Source organism: Emys orbicularis, chromosome 21 (assembly GCF_028017835.1).
Source record: "Emys orbicularis isolate rEmyOrb1 chromosome 21, rEmyOrb1.hap1, whole genome shotgun sequence".
Lineage (NCBI taxonomy): Eukaryota > Metazoa > Chordata > Testudines > Emydidae > Emys > Emys orbicularis.
In genome coordinates, this window is record NC_088703.1 from 7,128,174 (window position 1) to 7,149,528 (window position 21,355).

Sequence of the window (21,355 nt, forward strand, 5' to 3'; positions counted from 1 at the left end):
ATGGGGGGATCCTGGTGTGGGTTGAGAGGGTTCTGTGTGGGGCAATCTGGGTGCGGGCAGCTCAGTGGGAGATCTGGGTGCAAGGGTAATGGGACTCTGCAGGGGGGTCCAGGTGAAGGTAGTTGGAGCTCAGTGGGGGTGAGGGGTCTGGGTGTGTGTGGAATAGAGCTCAGCGGGGGGTCTGGGTGTAAGGGGTTCAGTGGGGTGTCCAGATGCTGGGGGAGTGCGGCTCAGTGGGGTGGGGATCTAGGTGTGGGGGGGTGAGGCTCGGAGGGAGGGTCTGGGTATGAGGGAGTCTGGATGCATGGGGGTTGGTTGGTTGGGGGAGCAGATTCCTTGTACAGTGATCCCTCCTCCTGTAGCTGACGAGCGGTGGGTGCAAAAAGGGGGGGGGGTTTGCAGAGCTTCTTGAAGACTGGGGAGAAATCTGGGGGTGGGTCTGACCCAGCCCTGGAGGCTGTGCAGGGGAAGAGGAAGTCCCATCCTCCCCAGCCGAGACTAGCAGCTGAGCCCAGCACAGGGTGGGAGCCACCAGCTGGGTCTTCCCCAGTCCTGCCCTCTACCCCACAGTGATTTACCTCTCTGCTGGCTGCCCTGGGCACCCAAAACATACTGCTGGGGAGGGTTGCATGACCGCTCTTGTGGATTCCCTTTGCTTCCCCGTCAGAAAGCAAAGGGAATTCAAATCATTGTGGGACATGAATTCTGCACATGTGCAGGGGCGCAGAATTCCCCCAGGAGTGAAGTGGGAATGAGAAGAGACGGGTGGGGAAGAGTGAGAACATGTGGGGATGGGGGAAATGAGTGAGAGGTTTAAAGGGAGGAAAAATGGGAGCCAGTGGAGAAATCTTGTCCTGTGTGTGCAAGGGACACCCTGGTCCCCAACCATGGTTTCCTGGCTAGTGGTTTTGAGCCCTGAAATAACTTCCTTCCATTAAAGGATAGGAGTCTGGAAGAGTTCTTTCCAGTTCCCATCCATGGTGCGACACAGAGAAGGATGTGGTAGGGAAACATTCTTCCCCCAGCAATCAGCCAGGTGCTGGTTAGGAGACTTGGGGGCTCGAGCTCTGAAGTTTGAGCAGCTTGAGGAGGAGGGAAGTGAAAATAGAATTCTGGGAAATGAATCCTAACCTGCCACTGTCCAGCATGTGTCCTGTGGCCTTTATTCGAGCAGCCCTAGAGCTGAACTAGTGGAGGTTTGAAAGCTGGGCTAGCCCTTGCTAGGGAGCAGCGTCTTGCCTCTTTCTAGAGTACACTGGGTTTGGACATCACACGCTGAGTGTGTCCAGCAAAGTTTGTAAAGCGTTCACCCAGCTGACTTTGCTCCCTGTCAGCTCCGTGGTTCTCATGGCTCAGCACTTCCCAAATGGGTCCGCGCCAACAGGCTCTGCTGTGGGGCTGGGACGCTGCAGGTTCACCGTTCTCTTCCACTGACTGACCATGCATGTCACCCCGGTTTTGTGCAGCTGCACTCACTTCCTGCCCACACATCATCCCCTCCTCCCCCGTTTTCACACTGGGTAACCAAAGCATCAAGAGGACTTGTCAAAAGTCATGTGGGAAACTTGTGGCAGACCAGTGTCAAGCTGCAGTCTTGTGTCTCCTAGGCCTGTGCCTCTAACCATGGCCCCAAGTATTTGCCTCTTGCTGCAGAATTGGGCTCAGAATCTCAGCTCTCAATTTTTTTTTAAAATGTATGTTTCTAGTCCTATAACCTTAAGTGTGAGACAAGCAGAAACTGCTGCTGTGATGCTGGTGCAAGGCTGCAGAGCGCCAACAAAATAGCTCTAAGGTGTGAACCCCCATTCAGTCAGGACCCTGTGGACTCCACGGTTCTGCAGCTGCAAACTTGGCATGTTTCCAAGATGTTGCAGAGTTGTGTTTTGCTGTGGCTGAGTGCTGATGTTTGTCCTGTCTCCCTGCCCTGTTGGATCCTGTCTGCACCCACCTCTTGCTCTGCAGCATTCCCCACGAGTGGAGAGCTGGTTGGATTCCAGCATGTGTTCCCTGCACTGCTCCACGGGACCAAGCTGTAGGGGTTGGGGGCTAGTTGGCAGCAGGGAAGCTGGAAGTGCAGGTGGTGACCAGGGCTGTCTGGAGAATGGTGCAGCAGCTGAGACCCAGGGAGATGAGCCACCGAAGCTAGCTCTGTCCCCTTCTGCCTGGAGAGGGGTGGTTGCCATGGGGGTTCCCAGTTTGACATTGAATATGTGGTGCCCTGCCCCTAACCCTCTACTCCACGGTGCAGCTGAAGCAAGGTGCTCATTCATTGTCTCCGTTTTCTTAACTTTAAAAGGGACCAGGTAACACTAGTGCATTTCCCGCTGTAGGTTGGCTCGCTCGCGTTTTGAAGTCTGTTGTTTGACAGTGTCATAAGCATGTAGATTTGCAGCAGTTCTTCTGAGTGGCACTGTGGCATCAGAGCATAGATGGATTTGTCACATCACAGAACTTATTCCACATTCTCTGTCTTAGGCCTGGTCTACACTAGAATTTTACATCGGTCTGGCTATGTGTCTTGGGGGGGTGAAAAATCCACACCCTGAGAGGCATAGCTATACCGACATAAGGCCATGTCTACACTGGCACTCTCGTTGCTAAAACTTTTGTTGTTCAGGGTGTGAAAAAACACCCCCAAAGAACAAAAGTTTTAACGACAAAAAGAGCTGGTGTGGACAGCGCTATTCCCGGCGACTAAACTGCTGCCCCTCGTTGGGGGTGGTTTTATTTTGTCACCAGGAGAGCGCTCTCACGGTGATAAAGAACAGCCACACAGCGCATCTGACAATGACGCAGCTGCAGCAGCACAGCTGTGCCATTGTAAGGTGCGCTGTGTAGACATAGCCTAACCCCAGTGTAGACAGCGCCAGGTCGATGGAAGAATTCTAGCCTAGATCCCACCTCTTGGGGGAGGTGGATTACGTACACCAATGGGGGGATCCCTCCCGTCAGTGAAGGTAGTGTCTACACTGAAGTGCTTTACGTAGACGCCCTTAAGGCTTGTCTACATAGGAAAGTGTTTGCAGTTGTACAGGTATAATTAAACCTGTATAACTATACCCGTGTAACTCCCTGTGCAGACACTCTTATTCTGGAATAAGAGTGGGTTTTTTTCAGTTTAGTTTAAACCCCTTCCCAAGCAACATAAGCTAAATTAAAAAAGGCCCTGTTCTATGGGAATATGAATGTGTCTGCACAGGGAGTTATATTAGTATAACTGTAGCTGTTTAGATTCAGACCTTAGCTTATATTGGTATAACTTTCCCATGCAGACAAGCCCTTAGTGATTGCTTAGCTAACCTGCTCAGCTTACAGATATAGAGCTGTTTTCCTTGCAAACGCATCGTGGGATCTGAGAGTCAAGCTGGGGTCTTTCTGGCTCAGCAATAAAGATTGTACAGGCACGTAAACTTTTGCAACCCTGTTGCCCTCTGTGGATCACATGTCTGACAGAGGGCAGGACTTGGCAGTTGGCATGCAGCTAAAGATCCTGATGACACATGAGCCACAACAGACTCCCGGTTCTCCTCTCATTCCTGTGCTGCCTCTGCATGGTTAACAGGAGTCAAGGGCAGGAGAAACTTACGTTGGCCAGCAGTGCTAACTCTGTTCTCTTGTGAGCCATCTGCTGAGTCAAAAGGAGCCGCTTGTCAGAGCAGAACCGCACTTCACAAGTAAGTAAAACAGCATTTCAGTTGGAGTTCCATCCAGGGGTGGTTATCTGCTCCTGGGAGTATCCCCTTTCACCCACCCTCCCTTCAGTATTTTGATGTCACCATCACGCTGAGCTGTCTGCCAGAAGCAACCCTCCTCTCTTCTCCCTGCAGGATCTTCACGTGTATATCTCAGAGCATGAGCACTTTACAGATTTTAATGTCACCTCAGCACTGTTTTGGGAGCAACGGGACCTTGTCTATGGTGACTGGACCAGTGGTGAGAATGCAGATGGGTGCTATGAACGCTATGCGGAGTTAGACGTTCCTGAGGTTAGTACATAACTGTGATTTCTCTCTTCCTAGGTGGTTTTTCTCCTGACGCTGGATAATGGGCCATAGAATGGAGCCCTGACTTGGAGATGAGTTGTTTTCTCCCCTTTTTTGCTCTGTGTCCTCCTCCTTTTAAAGCCTCAGATGAAATGCTTAGGCTAAGGCATTGCAGGCTTTCCCTCTGCAGCCTTCAGGGATCTTACGGAGTGACTGATCTTTCCATAAGTAAGGTGTAGCTGGCATTCTAGCGCAAGCCTGTGTTTCACTCTCCTGATTTGGCCAGCAATAAACTGCCCTGCCTGCAATGTCCTTTCTGGCCTTGTGTTCCAGAGCAGGAGTCAGATGCTGAGATGTACCTGAACAAGGCATTGGTCAGCTTGCAAACCCAGCCCCATTTCTTTGTTTGCAAAGGAGTGTTGTCTTTGGGTGGTGGCGAGCTGCTGCTCTGCCAGTAATGGTGAAGTCTAGAACATCTCCTTTTATTCGGACCCAGCCATCTCTCTCTGCCCATATGACTAAAACTTTCACCCAGGCCCCTCATGTCCCATCCTGACTCTGGCTCCTTGCTACCTCTGGCCTGTTCAAAATGCCACTGCTGAGATAGTGTTCCTGGTACATCAGGTGGACTACATTACTCTCCCTCTTCCGTTTGCTCTGCTAGCTTCCCTTTTCCCCTTGTGTCAGACTTCAGCTGCATGCGATCACTCTTCAGGGCCCTTCTCCTAGCTGTTACTGTTTGCTAGCAACTGGTCTCCTGCTACTCCTCCTGCAGTGTCTGCCTCAACAGCCTGCTTGCCTGTAGCTCCCTTAGTGCTTGCTTCTGGGCTGTAAGTAGGCCTGGATCATCCTCTCTAAATTGGTCTGTAAAGCCACTACCCAATCTTTCTCCAAACCCCTCCTGAAAATCTGCTGGTGCAGGACACTGACCACTGCAAGGGCAGACAGATGGCCCTTGGGGATTACCGAGGCCTGGCTTGGTTGTCTTTTAGTTTTGAATCTTGTAAACATTTAAAAAAAAAAAAAAAAGTTACTTGGAGCGGCTGAGGGGGCTGGGCTGTGGGTAGAGCCAAAGATAAGATGGGGTGGGGCCAGGTTGCGAGTGGAGCCATTGAGGTGGTGGGGGCCACATGATCCCATCGGTGTTCTCAACTTCTCACCCACATTCTTTCTTTTATGCCCACTTGGTCTTGTCTGCTGTTAAGCTGCACGTTTTTCAAACCATCCATGTCTGAACGGCTCTCACGCAATGGGGCTTCATCTCCCTCGGGCCCCACGGCGTTACTGTTATACAAAAGTGTCTTTGGCACAGCCTTATTCATCCATCACAGGTGTTCATCTCTTGAGTAATCCAAAAGCTTTAATACTTTGCAGCCTCTGTATGGTTAAGAGTGGGCTCCTGCCTTTCTTATGGCCAGACAGTGCATGGGAAACCTTGTTTATCCATTCATGATTAGACAAATAGCATTCCAAGAGCAGCCATTCCCACTGTTCATACGTATTATGCACAGAGCTAATTTATGGGCAAGGCTGTCTTTTGTTCCAGGTTTGTACAGCACCTTGTGCAACAGGGTTCTGGTCCATGACCGGGGCTCCTCGGCACTATGGTAGTATAAATAAACAGCAGACTGAAATAAGGGAAGCGTGGTACTTACATGGAAAGAGCAACGGTCATGTGGTGATGAAGCTTTGTTTAGAATTGTAGAGATCTGTAAAACTAGTTATAAAACGAGTGTTGTGATGTTCCCCTTCGTATGGGCTCTATGTATTAAGCCTTTTCATTACACAGGGAATAGCCATATCACTTTGGATTGGCCAGTGGACTCACTGGAGCATAATGGATGCTATTAGTGCATCCAGAAGAGGAAGGCAATGTGTCTTGAAGTGATCATGACAGGCACAGTACACTTCTTGATGCATACTGCTCTGCATAGCCTAGGCAATGTCGTTCCTGGTTTTCCAGTGCAGGGAATGAGGTGGCTAACCGTCCTGTTGGTGTGTATGATTTCAGAGCGTGCAGCATAATGGCTCCATGTACGTCCATGTGTTTTTTACGAAGAGTGGCTTCCATCCCGATCCCAAACAGAAGAACTTGTACAGAAGACTTGCTACGGTTCACACATCACGAAGTAAGACAGCTCCTGCTGGCATGAGTGGTGGGGTTCAACAGTGTTTTATTTCCTTCTCCTGAAGCATCAGGGATGGTCATGGCGGGAGATGGGACATTGGCTGGGGTGGGCCAGGGCTCTGAGGTGGCACCGAGCATTCTTAGGTGCTGGGCTGGCTGGGTTTTGCTCACATGCTCAGGGTTGAACTGGTTGCCATACATGGGGTTGGGAAGGAATTTTCCCCCAGGTCAGCGTAGCAGGGACCTTGGGGTTTTTCGCCTTCCTCTGCAGCGGTGGGTGCCAGTCACTTGCCAAGATTATCTGGGTGTATCTCACGTAATCATTTCCCTGCAATTGTGGGGATCTTGGGCACTGGTGCCTTTCGGTCCCTTCTGTTCTCTACCTGTGGCACGTAATAGTCTAGTCTCCTGTGAGCTGTAATGCTTAGGTCTAATGTTGGTTGTTGAGTTTACTGTGTACTGTTGGTGGCCTGTGTTACACAGGAGGTCAGACTCTGAGGTGGTGGTCCCCAATGTTCCCTCTAACTTTTTCTATCCATGTGCAGAATAAACATTATGTGTACTGAGGTATGTGCGGCTGTGCGCCACCAGTAAAAACAAAAAACCTAGAGACAATCTGTATATATTTTTAAAAAGTTACCATAGGGATAGTTACTCCATCGGGACAGGCTACGCATTTTAGAACTCACTACTCAAAGAATCAAATGTAAAGAGAAATAAAAATTATGAAATGCATAAACCAGTCAAAACCCTAAACTATCTCACTTTGAAAGAATAAAATTACAGAGACTATATGTGCATTGCAGAAAGTACCAAGGAATAACAGCAGCAATAATACAAGTATGTGTTGGGAGGTGTGTGTGTGTGTGTTGGCTGCTGGGGAAAACCATGCACTCTCTCTTTAAGACACACACGGAAAGCTCTCCTGGTCTGTCCTGAGCCCTGTTGTCTCCCCTCCCCGGCTCTGCAGAGATGGGGTACATGGGGAGAGGGAGAGAGATTGTGTGAGCTGGCTGCTGGGGAAATCAACGTTGGGGGAGGGGCACCTGAACACATGGTGCTGGCTGTGGGGACTCTGCTAATCAGCTGGGCGGCACTTGAATCTCTCCTGTGCAGCTGCCCAAGTGCGCAGCTTACAGGGAATACAGGTGCTCCCTTCTGGCTAGGGTGACCAGATAGCAAGTGTGAAAAATCAGGACAGGGTGGGGGGTAATAAGCGCCTATATAAGAAAAAGGCCCAAATATCGGGACTGTCCCTGTCAAATTGGGACATCTGGTCACCCTACTTCTGGCCTTAAACTCCATGACTGTCTGATTATGCTTGAGCAGTGTGATATAACTGGTGTCATAGTACAGAAGTGTTCTAATACTAGAACAACTAACTGAGAGGCTACCATAGTGCCGTGTTGGTGACATGTACCCTTTGTGTGTCTTGCGCTTTCTAACTAAGGGCTTGTCTACATGGTGAGTTAGTGGACGGCAAGCCATGGTGTGATTCTACAGCAGTGGCTCTCAAACTTACTTGATCGCGCCCCCCTTCTTTTTGTCTGTAGTAGGACCACTACTGTTATGTCCTGTACAGCACAGGCCAGCGAACTTTCCCAACATTATTCCTTTTGAAGTAGAAAATCTCTTACTTTAAACAAATTCAACCTTGATTTAAAAATTCCCTGTGATGGAGAATCTACCATGACCCTTTGTTAGTTGTTCCAATGGATAATTATCCTCCCCATTAAAAAATGTATACCTTCTTTCCAATTCGAATTTTTCCAACTTCAACTTCCAGACATTGGATCATGTTAGACTGTTCTCTGCTAGACTGAAAAGCCCATTATCAAATATTTGTTTCCCAGGTAGGTACTGTAATCCAGTCATCCCTTAACCTTTTCTTTGTTAAGCTAAATAGTGAGCTCCTTGAGTCGGTCACTAAAAGGCAGGTTTTCTAATCCTTTCATCATTTTCATGGCTCTTTTCTGATCTCTCTCCAATTTATCAATGTCCTTCTTGAATTGTGGACACCAGAACTGGACACACTATTCCAGCAGCGGTCGCACCAGTGCCAATACAGAGGTAAAAGAACCTCTCTACTTGTACTTGACTTTCCCTTGTTTGTGCATCCCAGGATCGATCGCATTAGCCCTTTTGGCCACAGCATCACACTGGGCGCTCATGGTCAGCTGATTATCCACTACAACCCCCTAATCTTTTTCAGACTTGCTGCTTCCCAGGATAGAGTCCCCCATCCTATAGGTGTGTCCTACATTCTTTGTTCTCTAGATGTATACATTTACCTGTATTAAAATAATACCGTTTGCTGGCACCCACTTTACCGAGCAATCCAGGTCTTTAAATCAGTAACCTGCCCCTTGCAGAACCCTGCTAAAAACACACCTGCTTGATGAGGCCCCCCTTACAATTACTTTGAGACCTATCAGCATTTTTAATCCATTTAAAGTATTGTGTTAATTTAGTATCTTCCTAGGTTCTAATCAAAATGGTGTGCGATACTAAATTAAATGCCTTACAGAAGTCTTAGTATATTACAAATATTATCTTTACAAATTTTGCTGATAATCTCATAACAATCAAGTTAGGATCTATTTTCCATAAACCCATGTAGATTGGTATGAATAGTATTACTCTACTTTTATTCTTCCTTAATCGAGTCCCATATCAGGCATTCCATTATCTTGCCGAGCATCAGCTTCAGGCCTACAATTACCTAGGTCATCACATTTACCATTTTTAAATATTGGCACATTTGCTTTCTTCCATTCTTTGGAAACACCGTGGAAGTTACAGGACTTATTGAAAAATGAGTATTAATGGTCCAGTAAGCTTCTCCTCCAGCTCTTTTTAAACTCTTGGATGCAAGTAACCCGAATCAGCTGCTGTTCTCCTGTGAATGCTTGCTCATGTCCATTCTAGGGGTGTGTGTGCCCACGTGCAGTGTCCGAATATTTTTGCCTTAGTGGTATCCGTAGGGTCCGCTGTGGCACCCGCTTGAGTGCCGTGCTCATGCATCGGTATCTTAGGCGCTGTCGGCCCTACGCCCTCTCATTTCCTTCTTACCACTAGTGACAGTTGGTCGGAGCGCCATGTCTTGCATTGCGTAAGTGTTAGAGGTTCTTACAACCCATTGTTCTGTCTCCTTTGTATTAGTTTATAGTTACCCCTCTACCCCGATATAACGCTGTCCTCGGGAGCCAAAAAAATCTTACTGTGTTATAGGTGAAACCGTGTTATATCGAACTTGCTTTGATCCGCCGGAGTGCGCAGCCCCGCCCCCCTAGAGCGCTGCTTTACCGCGTTATATCCGAATTCATGTTATATCGGGTCGCGTTATATTGGGGTAGAGGTGTACTTAACTTAATGGTCTAAGTGTTAGTATAGTTTAGTAGTTAAGAGTCCTGGCTGGGGCTTCGCCTTAGAGCCTGGGGAACGGGACATGCCCCGCTCCAAGTCTAAGCCATGTTCATTGTGCGGCAGGCCAATGCCCATTAGCGACCCCCACAATAGCTGTTTAAAGTGTTTGGGGGACAAGAGCAGGAATCTGCAAGAACTTTCACTCTCAGATTCAAAAGGAGCGGGCTATCCAGTTGAGGGCCCTCCTCATGGAGGCTGCGCTTCGTCCTGCCTCGGAGCCCTCCCAGTTGGACTCCACGCCTAGTACCTCGATATCGGTGCAGAGCGCAACGCTGACACCGGAATCTGCCCACCACCGTTCCCCCTCACCGGTGCCTAAGAAGCGGCCGCAGACCAAGGGCCCGCCAGCACCAGAGGGGAAGGGAGCTTCAGGAAAAGGATCTGTCAGGCCATGTGCCCGCCCCGGAGCTTCCATTATGGTCCGACCCCCTAGCCCACCCAGGGATCTGCTTCCTGGGAGCGGCAAGGGACCCCAGCTCCTCATAGGGCCTTCGGTGCCCAAAGCGGCCCTGGCGGCCACAGATCAAATAGGCCGGCTGGCACTGCAGACAACAAGCCAGGCGACGGGCCTGGCTAAGGCCCGCGGCATCCAAGGGCAAGCCGGTTATGGGACTGCCCTCTAAATCAGTGGAACATCTCTGGTCCATGGACCGCAGGTGCCAATCCCCATTGCCGTGGCCTTGGACCTCGCCACCACAGTCCCGGTCCCTGTTTAGAAGACCCAGGTTCTTCATGCCATGATCTCCACCTACGAGACGTGGGACACCTGAGTTAAGGTGCAGATCCCCAAACCCACGGCATCGTTGGACCTCCCGCCAGACATCGCCATGGCGCACGTCACCATCGCCTAGGTGGTCTCCTGGGCGTCGATCCCCTCCTGTCCGAGAGAGTTCCCAATTGCGGCACTGGTCTCCGACTCCCTAGTACAGCTCTTTGAGCAGACACTGATCCTCGCCCTCTCCTTACCGGTCGCCAACGAGGGTCAGTCAGCAGACTAAAGCCTCTACAGCTCTGGATGGGCAATGGTCTGAGTCAGAGGGGAAGTTCAGCCCCTCACCAAGGAAAGGTGAGTCACCACCAACCCGCAAGACTGGCACAGCTCCTGCAGTGGTGGCGTGGCAGCAAAGAGAGTGGCCCGCTCAGTGGCAGTACTGGAACCTGTTGGGCATACCTGTATGCCGGTCCCGTACTCCCGCCGTTCCTCCCTGGCCACATCGGACAAGCTGCCTCCGGCACCACTGACACCGGAATTGGAGCATGGTGCCGAATCTGAGGTGGGGGCAACACAGCAGGCTCCAACACCCAAGGAGCCATTCCCAGACAAGGAAGGGGAAGCCGCCCCTCCCACTGCGATGCAGTTGTTGTCCTCTCCAGATGAAATGGTGGTGGGCCCATCCCAAACAAGCAACACCCCCGACGACTTCAAGGAGCACCAGGCCCTCCTCAAAAGGGCAGCTGCCAATCTGAACTCGGAGGTCGGGGAGCTAGCGAAGGAGTCTGACCTCTTTAACGTGTTATCTTCTATCACCCCGGCTCGGGTTGTGCTGCCTGTCTACCCAGAGGTCCTTAAAATTGCCAAATCAGTATGGCAAACTCCCTCTTCCATTCTGCCTACCTCTGAGAAGGCAGAAAAGATGTACTATGTCCCTGAAAAGGGATTTGAATACCTGTACACCCACCCTCCAGCAGCATCGTTGGTCGTGTCCGCTATCAATTGAGCGGGACACGCGCTGCCAGCCCAATGGCACACCAAAAATTAGACGCCAAGAGGCTGGACTTGTTTGGCAGGAAAACGTATTGGACAGCCAGCCTTCAATTGTGGGTGTCTAACCATCAGGCCCTACTAGGCAGGTACAACTTCAGTCTGTGGGACTCCATCAGCAAGTTCAAGGATGCCCTTCCATGGGACCAAGCCCAGGAGTTCGCCACCTTAGTGGAGAAAGGCAGAGTGGCCCAGGACAGTGCTGACTTCAGTAGAGCAGTGTTACAAGCTGCAAGACTGTGAACTGCGAGCCCATCTCCAAGGATACTGCTTGTGAGTCGCCTAGAATGGAAGCAGCATGAGCAAGCACTCAAAGAAAAATGGTTACCTACTGTGACGTTCCCCTCTGGTGTTATCTGGACCGGTGATCTGCTAGGCCACTCCAATCCTTGACTCTGGGAGCCAGACTTACCCTGCTTTGCTGTGAGAACCCCCACTTCTGGGCTGTTCACGCACAGCCTCTGGCATGTAAGCTGCTCCCAGTTACTTGCAACCGAATGACACTAGCCAATATCTCCTGTCCCAGACACAACCCTAGGAACCTCCTTCTTGCAGTGTCCAGTTATGCCTGCTGGACGCTGCAAGCTTGGACATGAGTAACACATCTCGAAGAACCTACTTTTTCATAAAAATGTTGTAACTGTTTTTTCAACATCCTCAAAATTTACTATTGGAATGGAAAGAGTGTCATCATATAACATGACTACATCAGGCTTTTTCCCAGATAAAGAACAGAAATCTTTATTGAACACTTCCGCCTTTTCTGCATTATATTGATAATTCCACCATTTCCATCTAGTAATGGACCAGTACCATTGTTAGGATTCTTTTTGTTCTTAATAACTTTTTAAAGCTCCTTCTTATTGCCCTTAACTCTACTGACCATAGATTTCTCCTTGTGTTCCTTTGCTTCCCTTATCAATTTTCTACAATTCTTAGATTCTGATTTATGTTCATTACTATTGAGTTCCCTTTTTCTTCCATATTTTTATAGCTGCTTTCACTTCCTCTCTAAGCCAGGTTGGCCCTGCACGGAAAGGTCCATAGTGCACTATGGCATACTGCTGTTAAACGGGAGCACATTAAAGCACATGGGGGAATTTTTAGTGCACTCTAAGAGGGCCCACACGTCGAGTTACTGTGTCACAAACTAGTGAGCTGTAGGCTCACACCCTGACTTGCCATGTAGAAAAACCCTAAGATGCTTGTTTTAAATGGGTTGCTTCATTAATGTCAATAAAATAATTGGGATTCTGTCCTTTCATCAAGGTGCAAAGGATTGAATCAATCTCTCTCTCTCTCTCTCTCTCTCTCTCTCTCGGTAGAGGGAGTTTAAAACTAGAATTGCTGTTTTAAACCACCCGCTTTGTCAAGGCTGTATCCCCACTTTGAACTTTAGGGTACAAGTGTGGGGGCCTGCATGAGGACTTCTAAGCTTAACTACCAGCTTAGTTCTGGTCCGCTGCCACCATTCCCTTCCCTGGGAAGCTTTGAGAAACCTTTCACCAATTCCTGGTGAATACAGATCCAACTTCCTTGGATCTTAAAACAAGGAGAAATTGACCCTTCCCCCCCCTCCTTCCTTTCACCAACTCCTGGTGAATACAGATCCAACTTCCTTGGATCTAAAAACAAGGAGAAATCAATCAGGTTCTTAAAAAGAAGGCTTTTAATTAAAGAAAAAGGTAAAAATCATCTCTGTAAAATCAGCATGGAAAATAACCTTACAGGGTAATCAAACTTAAAGAGCTCAGAGGACCCCCCTCTAGCCCAGGTTCAAAGTATAGCAAACAAAGATAAACACTCTAGTAAAAGGTACATTTACAAGTTGAGAAAACAAAGTAAAACTAAGACGCCTTGCCTGGCTTTTTACTTACAAGTTTGAAATATGAGAGACTTGTTTAGAAAGATGGGGAGAACCTGGATTGATGTCTGGTCCCTCTCAGTCCCAAGAGCGAACAACCCCTTAAAACAAAGAGCACAAAACAAAAGCCTTTCTCTCTCTCTCTCCCCCCCCCCCCCCCCCCCATGATTTGAAAGTATCTTGTCCCCTTATTGGTCCTTTGGCTCCGGTGTCAGCCAGGTTACCCGAGCTTCTTAACCCTTTACAGGTAAAAGGATTTGGAGTCTCTGTCCAGGAGGGATTTTACAGTACTGTACACAGGAGAGCTGTTACCCTTCCCTTTATAGTTATGACATGCCCCCCAAATCACAGATAGTGTTGGACGTTTGGTTCCACACTGGCTGTGATTTTTTCCTGGAGTTCTAGGAGAAAACAGAGTTAATAAGACACATGTACCTTTAGACATACTACTGATTATATAAAAACTAACCATATGTTTCATTTCAAGAACAATTGTTAACCAGTTGACTCTGGGAAACTTTCCCGGGAGAGTGCATCAGCCACTTTGTTAGAAGCTCCCAAAATGTGTTGTATTTCAAAATCAAAATTTTGGAGAGCTAAACTCCACCGAAGTTTTTTGTTGTTTCCCTTGGCGGTATGAAGCCACTGTAGCGCAGCATGGTCTGTTTGTAGTTGGAAACACCGTCCCCAAACATATGGGCGTAGCTTTTCCAGCACGTACACAATGGCGTAGCATTCCTTTTCGCTGATTGACCAGTGGCTTTCCCTCTCAGACAGTTTCTTGCTGAGAAACACGACAGGATGGAATTCTTGATCCGGTCCTTCCTGCATTAAAACTGCTCCCACGCCTCGCTCGGACGCATCTGTGGTTACTAGGAAAGATTTGTCAAAGTCTGGGGCCCTTAGCACAGGGTCAGACATGAGTGTTGCCTTAAGCTGGTTAAAGGCCTTTTGACACTCATTAGTCCACTGAACTGCATTTGGCTGTTTTTTTGGTTAGGTCTGTTAGCGGGGCGGCGATTTGGCTGTAGTGTGGTACAAATCGCCTATAATATCCGGCCAAGCCTAAGAAGGATTGGACCTGTTTCTTTGACTTTGGAACCGGCCACTTTTGGATAGCATCCACTTTAGCCTGTAGGGGATTTATAGTTCCTTGACCCACCTGGTACCCCAGGTAAGTCACCCTGTTTTGGCCTATTTGACACTTTTTAGCCTTAACAGTTAGACCTGCCTGCCGGATGCGCTCGAAGACTTTTTCCAGGTGCTCCAGGTGTTCTGCCCATGAATCAGAAAAAATGGCCACATCATCGAGGTAGGCAACTGCAGATTCTCCCAATCCCGCTAGGAGACCATCTACAAGTCTTTGGAAGGTGGCGGGTGCATTTCGCAACCCGAAAGGGAGTACATTGAATTCATACACCCCTGCCTGGGTGACGAAGGCGGACCTTTCCTTAGCGGGTTCATCTAGTGGTACTTGCCAGTACCCCTTGGTTAAGTCTAAAGTAGAGATGAATTGGGCATGTCCCAATTTCTCCAATAGCTCATCTGTGCGTGGCATTGGATAGTTGTCAGGACGAGTTACAGCATTTAGCTTACGGTAGTCCACGCAAAAGCGTATTTTCCCCATCTGGTTTGGGAACTAGAACCACTGGAGATGCCCATGCACTCTTAGAGGGGCGGATTATACCCATCTGTAGCATGTCCTGGATCTCCCTTTGTATAGCAGTTTGGGCATGAGGTGACTCCCGGTAGGGTGGGGTTCTAATTGGGTGAGCATTACCTGTGTCAATGGAGTGGTATGCCCGTTCGGTCCGTCCTGGAGTGGCTGAGAAAATCGGTGCAAAGCTTGTGCACAGCTCCTTGATCTGCTGTCGCTGCAGACGTCCCAGGGTCGTGGAGAGGTTCACCTCTTCCACGCCACCATTCCTTTTTCCTTCATAGTAGACACCTTCAGGCCACTCCGCGTCATCTGTTTCCTGGGCTGTAAACTGGCAAACGTTTAATTCTCTGGAATAAAAGGGCTTAAGAGAATTAACATGGTATACCTTAGGCTTTATGTTGGAGGTGGGGGAGGCTATGAGATAGTTAACAGCTCCTAGGCGCTCCTGGACCGTGAATGGTCCTTCCCACGACGCTTCCATTTTATGGGCCTGGAGCACCTTTAAGACCATGACTTGGTCTCCTACTTTGAAGGACCGTTCTCTGGAATGTTTATCATACCAGGCCTTTTGCTCTTCCTGAGCATCCTTTAGGTTTTCTTTAGCAAGGGCTAAAGAGTGTCGGAGGGTGCTTTGTAGGTTGCTTACAAAGTCTAGAATGTTAGTTCCTGGAGAAGGCATAAACCCCTCCCATTGCTGCTTCACCAACTGTAATGGCCCCTTAACCTCGCGGCCATACACAAGTTCAAATGGTGAAAACCCTAAACTGGGATGTGGTACAGCCCTGTAGGCAAAAAGCAACTGCTGCAACACTAGGTCCCAATCATTGGAGTGTTCGGGTTGCTTCATTAATGGCAATAAAATAATTGGGATTCTGTCCTTTCATCAAGGTGCAAAGGATTGAATCAATCAATCTCTCTCTCTCTCTCTCTCTCTCTCTCTCTCTCTCGGTAGAGGGAGTTTAAAACTAGAATTGCTGTTTTAAACCACCCGCTTGATCTTTTGTTGTCAGATCATCCCTGCAACAAGAGTCACTGCAGAATTCCCATAAGGTAGCAGCTAGTAAGATAGGCTGTTCACTTTCATTTTGTTGTGGTCTGTTGAACACAACTATCTGCAAATTGTTTGTACTTGTCTATGGACTGAATGCACACAAAGGGGTCACCGTTCCAGCTACCCTGCATTTTCCTCAATCTGCTTCTCCTCTGAATGAATCGCTCCATCTGGTTATTGCCATGGGACCAGAGGGGTCTGGAATCTTCTTTATGTAGGTGCTTCCACTGGTCATGTGCCTCCCCACTGGTAATGCCCTCACACTGGAAGTGTCCTGCTTGTCGGCCATTACTCTATCGATAGCCATTAAACTGACTGGGTTAGTGATTGTTTTCATTAATTTAAGCATCAGGATAGTCAATGAGTTGTTGAGCTTGAAGCGAAGATTAATGGGTGACTTGAACACAGTTTATAAGTAAGGATACGATTTAGTAATGGAGGTCACAGATTCCATGACTCTTCAGCTCTCAGCGTTACCCCTCTCCCCCACCTGCCGGGGTTGTGGCCTCCCCTACCCCCGGCTGCAGCGGGAGCTCTGCACATGCCACCCCATCACCTGCCGGGGCTGTGCACATACCACATCTCCCCCACCCCCCCGGCCATGGCTACAGCTGGGGCATGCGCCTCCCGCCCCATTGGCTGTGGCCCTGCTGGCCCCCCGCCGTGGCTATGTGCTCCAGGTTGTGTGCGCCCCCACCCTCCAGGGCTGCATCCAGGTCATGTGCCTCCCTCCCTCCCACCTACCCACCCCCTGCCATGGCTGCAGCTGGAGTTGGAGCCAGGACTGTGCACCGCGGTTGTGGGCTGGAGCGGGGGCTCTGTGCCTCCCTGTGGTGGAGGGGTGCCCCCCCATAGGGCTCCAGCGGTCATTCTTCCGTGCACTCCCACCCCCACCCCCCAGTTACTTTTAGTTAAGTCACAAGGTTTTCATGGATTCTCCATCACTGACTCTCTTAAAATCAAGATTGAAATTAATTCAGGGGCCTTTTACGGTCTGACTAGAGATCATTGATCCCTTCTGGCTTTAAACGCTCTATTTTTATTATACAAATTTGAATAAATGCCCTTTGGAAAGGGACATGTTTGTGTGTAAAAAAAAAAAAAAACCAGATGGGCATCAACAGATCTAGGAGTTGGCTTCTGGAGAATGGTAAGTGAAACTTATTTCCAAGAAGTTGGGATGATCCTCGAGGATTACAGAAAAGCGATGCGCTATGAATCAGAAGTGAGTGGGTGCAATTTTGTGTTGGAAAGGGTGTGTGTTGTGCTGCGTAGGATGGGAATGTGGCTGTCTTTTGTCATGTAACATGAAGCTAGGTAGAATGTCATCTGAGCATAATCTCAGTGAGGTCTATAGAGATCTCCGCAATGTGGCTTTTGCAGAGACCATCTTTTGAAATATGCAAGGCTGCTACTGAGGTAAAGCCAGACACTTTTATTAGAAGTAAGGCACAAATTTAACAGTGAGATGATTAACCATGGGTGCAAACTGCCAAGGGAAGGGACAGATTCTCCAGCTGACTGCCTTTCTGGATGGTATGCTTTAGCCAAACAAACCGTTGGCCTCGATGCCGGAGTAACTAGGTGAAGTCCTGTGTAATACAGGGAGTCAGAGGATTTCCGTATGAGGAGAGATTAATAAGACTGGCACTTTTCAGCTTGGAAAAGAGACGACTAAGGGGGGATATGATTCAGGTCTATAAAATCATGATTGGTATGGAGAAAGTAAATAAGGAAGTGTTATTTACTCTTTCTCATAACACAAGAGCCAGGGGTCACCTAATGAAATTAATAGGCAGCAGGTTTAAAACAAAAGGAAGTATTTTTTCACACAATCTACAGTCAGTTTGTGGAACTCTTTCCTGGAGGATGTTGTGAAGGCCAAGACTATAACAGGGTTCAAATGGCTATTAGCCAGGATGGACGGGGATGGTGTCCCTAGCCTCTGTTTGCCAGAAGCTGGGAATAGATGACAGGGTCACTTGATGATTACCTGTTCTGTTCATTTTCTCTTGGGCACCTGGCATTGGCCACTGTTGGAAGACAGGATACTGGGCTAGATGAACCTTTAGTCTGACGCAGTATGCCCATTCTTATGTTCTTAAGAAGGTATTATGTCCCCATTGGATGCTTTTCTTATATTAATTTACTGTGAGCCTTGAATAGGGTTTTTTAATATTTGTATAAATCTAAAGCAGGTGTTCTCAAACTGGGTGTCATGACCCCGCAGGAGGTCACAAGGTTATTACATGGGGGGTCACGAGATGTCCAGTTTGAACGAAGGATGTTCAGGAAGTGCCAAGAACTGATGCTTTTCATTCACCTGGTCAGTGGTCCACTTTATGTCCCAACTCATGAGCTCAGGAGAAGCAGGGAGATGCTGCTTGAAGCGGATCTGTTTTGGGCGGCTGCCTCCTGCAGAGTGTGTTACTGATAAGTGGAAGAATTCAGCGTTACTCACGTCTGCCTGCCTGTCTCTATCCTTCTAGTGATAAATAAATATAAACGTCGACGGTTCCAGAAAACCAAGAATCTTCTGACGGGGGAGACGGAAGCAGATCCAGAAATGATAAAGGTAACTAACTGCTTTCCTCATTCAGCGAGGCCCTGGCTTTTCTCTCACCTCTGCTTCCACACCCAGGTGAGTCTTTGTGCTTGGAGAGAAGTTTAGGCTTTGCTGCAGTTGGGTACTAACTTCCACTTCGAAAGAATAGGATGAATGCTCAGGGTCTCTGCTGGGGTGGGGTGTTGGAGTGATTACATTGGCCTTTCGCAGAGAGGCTGTGAAGCAAATTGACTTGTAAAACACATGGTAAAGACATTTCAAAGTACATCTTAACTCCCTAGCAGAACCTGGACATCCGCAGAATTTGCCATATCCCAGGTGTCATTACTCCGGGAATAGCTGCTTTGCTACAAGTGGATTGATGATTTAAATTAAATCAGATTTTTGATTTTTTTTTAATCATCTCTATATCCCTTTGTTTGCTGTGGGTTAATGCTTTTCCCAACCAGTGGGAAGTAGAACTTAGACTCAGCAGTGAATACGTCCAACAGGTTCCCTGGATGTTTGTTGGTTCACCCTCCTTGATCCTTGGTACTGCGGAGATGTTTCTGTGGAATTCTCCTGCCTACACAGGGTACTTCTTTGCTCCATCTCTTTAATGAACCGTTACCTGGTTCTCCCTCTGATGTATTGATACAAGGTTTTCCCTCACCCCTTTATCAGACAATCGCACTGGGGGACTGTGACCTCCCAGGCTCTGTTTCAACTACCTTTTCCTGCTCCTATACGTGTGCTACTGCTGTCACTTCTGCCTCCCCTCTTGGCTTCAGCTCTCTAGGCCTGTGACAGAACAGTCTGCGACTGAGGAGGAGAAGGGTCCCAGCCAGAACTCTGTTAAAGGGCTAACTCAGAAAGGGAGCCCAGTTAAACCCTCTGTTGAAAATGGATACAAATCTGAGTATGATAGAGAAGTAGAAACCAGCTACAGAAGGCTTCCTCCTGCCCTTGTAATGCCCTGGCGCTCACCCCTGAGGCATGTGTGTTCCTGTTCTGAGTGGTCTCTGGGCCCAGGACAACCCAGCGGTATTTGCTGGGGGGTGCCAGACTGGATAACAGGTGCTGCTGATTTACAGCCTCATGCAGCCTTGTGAGGTGCAGAAAAGCATTATTAGAGGCCACCCTGCTGGTTGTGGTCTGGTCTGATCTAATCCTTGTTTCCTGTCTGTGACTGGCTGGTGCTGACAACCCCAAGCTCTGGGTGTCCATAAACCTATGATTGCTAGAAGCTGGGATGGTTTGCTCAATAAATTGCCCTGTTCTGTTCACTCCCTCTGCTGCCGGTTGCTAGTGGGCTATGGACCATTGGCCTGTCCCAGTCTGGTCATTCTTATGTACTTGTATTAATCTCTCGCTCCCTCCTGGCTGGAGGAGAACAAAGATGGCAAAAACACAAGACACAAAAAAGCCGATAGGAGGGGGAAAACTGATGGACAGTTGAAGGGGTTGACTGGCTGAAGTGAAAGACGGGGAACCAAAGGCCTATGAAGTGAGCTTCCAGACACCTGCTCTGACCTGGTTCAGAAATTTTCAATTTGGGCTGGAGCTGCCCTGTCAAAGTGGCGCCTTTGGAAGGGTTAGTAACTAGCATTACGAAGACCCTTGCTACCTAAAACCTAGCAAAACAAATCGAGTTCTTACGGGTTTTAAGTTGTAAAAAATCTCCTAGTTTAAAACTAAAAATTCTGCACACAATCTTTTAAAATTCTACACATTTTATTTGTCAAAATAACACTACGTAATCATGCCCCCCCCCAAGCCCAGGGATCCAGAGGGAGAAACAGCCTGATGCTCGGTCCCAGGTTTGCACAATGCTTCCTACGTGCTGCCCTCTCCTTCCCAGGGCATGCTGGGAACTGCAGCTGCCAGGAACCCTCTAGCTCCCTCTCCTGCCCTCCAACAGTGTCTTTTATGTGCAAGCTGGGCTCTGTAGAGTCCAGTGGCCCCTAGTGGTGGCTATTAGCACTGCAGCTCATTTCTGCGGGGTGGGGAAAGGAAATTCTGCTTTGTCTAATGACGCAGAATTCCTCCAGGAGTAAGTTTATCTCCTCTAATCGATCTACATCTGCCCATGTTTGGCTGAGATTTGGATGACACTGTCTTCCCCTTTGCCTCCCTCATGGTCCTAAACCCCTCAGGTCCTTCCATCCCTGTCAGGTGGTGTCTTTAGCTGCATTGTGGAAGTCCAGTGCCTTTATCTGTGCGCTCTTTCCCCACGACCAAATCCAAAATTACCTACAGTTCCCAAATCTAATGAGCTGCACTGGCTGTTTTTGTCTATGTGGCGCCCTCTTGCTATTGCTAGAGCAGTGAAATGCCCCAACACCCTGTACCAAATGTGACTTTGTGTTTTGTTGCAGAGAGCAGAAGACTTTGGCCCTGTGGAGGTGATCTCACACTGGCACCCTAATCTCACCATCAACATAGTGGACGATCATACTCCCTGGGTGAAGGGTAGCGTGCCACCGCCTCTGGACCAATGTAAGAACTTGGGATATGCCAGCACTTCCCGTTCTCTGAGATGCCATTTTGGAATGTGTGCTTTTGTTCCGAGAACTCATCTCTTCCCAGCAAATCTGTCTGGTTCTTATAGCTGGTCTTGCCATCTCCTCCCATCACAGCTCTCTGCAGAGTTTTCCTATGTTATTTGCCCAGTTTGGGGCATTTGTTGGAACATAGTAATTGTATGCGAGTGGAGTTGGTTTTGTCTGCTTTGGACTAGCTTAATTTCTTCAGCATGCTTGTGGATTGGGCAGTTGAGGGGTTTGGGAATGGAATATTGGAGACTTTCCCTCTAGTTCCGTAGTATAAATTTCTCCCAAATTGGTAGTAACTAAATTATTACCATCTATTCATTGCCTTGTGAGTAGGCTTGGAAGGATTGGATTTTTAGCAGTAAATGTTGGTAAACATTGATT

At 48.5% G+C, this 21,355-nt stretch overlaps 1 protein-coding gene across 1 annotated transcript in view; it reads left to right on the forward strand.

Annotated features, from left to right (window-relative positions):
- Positions 1-21,355, forward strand: part of CLPTM1 (CLPTM1 regulator of GABA type A receptor forward trafficking) — a 49,195-nt gene that overhangs the window by 11,577 nt on the left and 16,263 nt on the right. The window contains exons 4-7 of the mRNA XM_065420682.1: positions 3,828-3,986; positions 5,995-6,112; positions 18,364-18,449; positions 20,798-20,918. Of these exons, the coding sequence (XP_065276754.1) occupies positions 3,828-3,986; positions 5,995-6,112; positions 18,364-18,449; positions 20,798-20,918 (484 nt within the window). The remainder of the gene's footprint in view (positions 1-3,827; positions 3,987-5,994; positions 6,113-18,363; positions 18,450-20,797; positions 20,919-21,355) is intronic.